The sequence below is a fragment of the Cupressus sempervirens genome, chromosome 8 (genome assembly GCF_028749045.1).
Source record: "Cupressus sempervirens isolate cs-2001-9-10 chromosome 8, ASM2874904v1, whole genome shotgun sequence".
Taxonomy (NCBI): Eukaryota; Viridiplantae; Streptophyta; class Pinopsida; order Cupressales; family Cupressaceae; genus Cupressus; species Cupressus sempervirens.
Genome location: NC_143125.1, coordinates 836,796,397 through 836,800,104, shown reverse-complemented (window position 1 = coordinate 836,800,104; position 3,708 = coordinate 836,796,397). Strand labels below are relative to the sequence as shown.

Here is a 3,708-nt window from a genome sequence, read left to right as displayed (position 1 = left end):
ATCTTGTTGACGTTTGGGGTAAGCTAGATGACTATGACCACTATTACCTTTCACTAGTGTTTCTCTTGATCCTTATCAAACTTTCTTATTGTAATTGTTATCCTTTTTACTATCACTTAAATAAACTCTAAGATGCAACCTTTTGTCCATCCACCATCTTTGTATGAATATATTTATAAGATATAACTAGTATAGTTATCTTTGGAAGAGTCATTATAAAACACATAGAGAAATTATATTTATAATTCACACTTATTTAATTAACTGGTTTTATTTAATTTCCTTAAACACGGCTAGGAGAAGTAATTAACTCGGAACTAATAAGAGTCACTCCAAGCAGTTTGGAATCAACCCTTACAGTAACTAAATACAGCATATAACTCGAGACTTCGAGAATTAAAAGCCCTATATTGTACGGCTATGTTTTAAGTCTCTTCTCTTATGTAATTGGTCCCTCTCGCCGAGACGATGTAGGAGAATTAAATGTTTGCTATCGTGTAGCCAACTGACCATAAATATCCTTGCATCTACGCATTTAATAAGGCGTGTCATGCCAAGAACTTGACGCCCATAAATACCGAGGAATCCCGTTCTCGTTAAGCCCGTATTCTCTTTTTCCTTCAACCTCATACCCAACATAGGAGAAGGTTTGCTCGATTTTCAGTTTCATGGCGGGCAATAATCTGCATGTGCTGGATGCATTGGATGTTGCCAAAACGCAATGGTACCATTTCACGGCAATTGTGATAGCAGGCATGGGCTTCTTCACAGACGCCTACGATCTCTTCTGCATTTCCACTGTAACAAAGCTACTGGGAAGAATATACTACTTCGATCCGAACAGCACAAAGCCCGGATCTCTTCCACCAAATGTCTCGGCAGCAGTAAACGGAGTGGCCCTCTGCGGAACCCTAGCCGGCCAACTCTTCTTCGGCTGGCTGGGCGACAAAATGGGGCGGAAGAAGGTGTACGGAATGACTCTCATGCTCATGGTGATATGCTCAGTAGGATGCGGTCTTTCCTTCGGAAACACGGCCAACTCAGTCATGACAACTCTCTGCTTCTTCAGATTCTGGCTCGGTTTCGGCATCGGTGGCGACTATCCTCTCTCCGCCGTCATCATGTCCGAGTACGCCAACAAGAAAACGAGAGGTGCGTTTATTGCGGCGGTGTTCGCCATGCAAGGCTTCGGGATTCTCGCCGGCGGCGCCGTCGCAATCATGGTATCGGCGGCGTTCAAGAGTTACTACGAACGTCCAGCCTTTGAAATTGACCCCGCTGGATCGACTGCCCCGCAGGCGGACTACGTATGGCGGATCATCCTCATGCTGGGCGCCGCCCCGGCGGCGTTGACATACTACTGGCGTTTAAAGATGCCCGAAACTGCCCGCTACACTGCCCTAGTTGCCAATAATGCAAAACGTGCCGCCGCCGATATGTCCAAGGTGATGCAGCAAGAGATTCAAGAAGACCAACAACAGATTGCTAACAGAGAGCCCAGCTACGGATTATTATCTTCCCAGTTCCTCAGCCGCCACGGCCTCCATCTTCTTGGAACAACTTCAACTTGGTTTCTCCTCGACATCGCCTTCTACAGCCAGAATTTGTTCCAGAAGGACATTTTCACGGCCGTCGGATGGCTGCCATCTGGGAAAAAGATGAGCGCCATTGAAGAAGTATACAAGATCGCAAAAGCTCAGTCAATCATTGCACTGTGTTCTACTGTCCCGGGGTACTGGTTCACTGTCGCTTTAATCGACCGTATTGGCCGTTTTAAAATACAAATGATTGGCTTCTTCTTCATGACGGCCTTCATGTTCGCTCTCGCCATTCCGTACGATCACTGGCGGGGGACGAAATGCGGCGCTCATTTCTGCGGCGGTAATCCCACGGTCTTTGTCGTTCTCTATTCTTTCACCTTCTTCTTCGCAAATTTTGGCCCCAACAGCACGACTTTTATCGTGCCGGCGGAGCTTTTCCCGGCAAGGTTCCGGTCGACTTGTCATGGGATTTCAGCGGCGTCTGGCAAGGCGGGCGCCATTATTGGAGCTTTTGCTTTTCTCTATGCGGCACAGAGCACAAGGGCGGCGGAAGTGGAGCCGGGCTATACGAAGGGCATTGGCGTGAAGAATTCTTTGATTGTTTTGGGAGTGGTAAATGCATTAGGGTTTCTCTTCACTTTTCTGGTCCCTGAAACAAATGGGAAATCATTGGAGGAACTCTCCGGGGAGAAGGAACAAGAACAAACAACGCAACTCCAACCTTCTAGAACAATTGAGCATGTCTAATCGCCTTTTCCTTTTACTGTTCTTCAATCTGTCCGGACTGTATTTCGGTTTATCCTGCAACATCTTAGTCATGATAATAAATGGTTACTGAACCTTATATTTCTAATCCCTGCCCCTTTGATTCGAAAATCGCTTGTTATATGTGACATCTGACCTAATGAGTTTCAGTTATCAGAATGATTCAGTGTCTTAATCTTTTTCAACTTTTTCCTTCACTTTTATTTGGGTCTGTTTCGTTAGAAACTGAAAGATGATGAATTAACATAACAAGTGCAAGATATTTTGTTTCCTTTGTTTATGGAGTGCAATCCGTAACAATGAACAGAAATATGTACATAAAAACATTTATGGACAGTGGCCGTAAGATGGACCAACTTTAACAGTTCAGCTGATACACCTCAATGTACGTGAGTGTATATTGCAGTGCGCTCTATTAAGACCATATATATAATCAGTCTTTTCATTAAATTAATTCAGGATAATAATAAAATGGCATTTTTATAATGATAAAATATTATAAATTATATATAGCTTATAATACTAAGTTTCTGGATTAGATTGTGTAAAGATTTTTTCATCAACATTTCAAATCACATTGTTTTACATCTCTTGCTTTCTCATCTTGATGATGGATCATGTAGTGTGATTCAAAATATTGATGGAAAAAGATCTTTACACAATCTAATCTAGAAACTTAGTATTATAACTATCATGGATTGTGGAAATCTGATCGCATTAATATATATATAGCTTACTCTTATTTTAAAAAAATAAACATAAAATAAGAATTAATAAGTCACACCAAAAGGGACAAAGATTAAATATGTATTTCTGTATTTTGCTAATTATTGGGCTAACTTTGTATTAAGAAAATAATATCTTTAAGCCATGTAAATATCTTATTTTTAAAATATTTGTCTTAGCTAGATTTATATAAAAGATATTAAAATGTTTTTTGGTACACATGATTTTCATATAGTTTACCATATACAAGATACATGTTTAAATATCTTTGATACTCTTTACATAATATAAATATCAAAATTTAACCTTATCTAACAACTTCAAACCTAATCTTATTCCTCACCATTAGTTAAATAAATACTTTTTGTTTAATCATAATTTATCTATATATTATGAATATTTAATGAAGTGTAGCATTTTCATTCCTATTAAAGAAGAATAAAGAGATACAGTTTTTCAAATTCAATAATGTTAGTTTCTAAATAAATATGATTGGCTAATTAAACAAAATTAAATTTACTAATTAATACTTTTGAAACCACATAAAATAATTGATTCACTTGATCACTTTCCAAATCCAAAATGTTTTTAATAACTTATTACCTTGACATTAGCACATCTTAAATTTTGGACTTTCACACTATTAAAATAATATATTTCTAAAGATCTAAAGTTC

The 3,708-nt window shown here is 38.9% G+C and overlaps 1 protein-coding gene across 1 annotated transcript; it reads left to right on the top strand.

The window, feature by feature from the left end:
- The first annotated feature begins 668 nt into the window (after positions 1 to 668).
- LOC149545009 (putative inorganic phosphate transporter 1-7) lies at positions 669 to 2,288 on the top strand. The gene has a single exon (XM_089796480.1). The coding sequence runs from the start codon at positions 669 to 671 to the stop codon at positions 2,286 to 2,288; it is 1,620 nt and encodes a 539-aa protein (XP_089652606.1).
- The last annotated feature ends 1,420 nt before the right edge of the window (positions 2,289 to 3,708 follow it).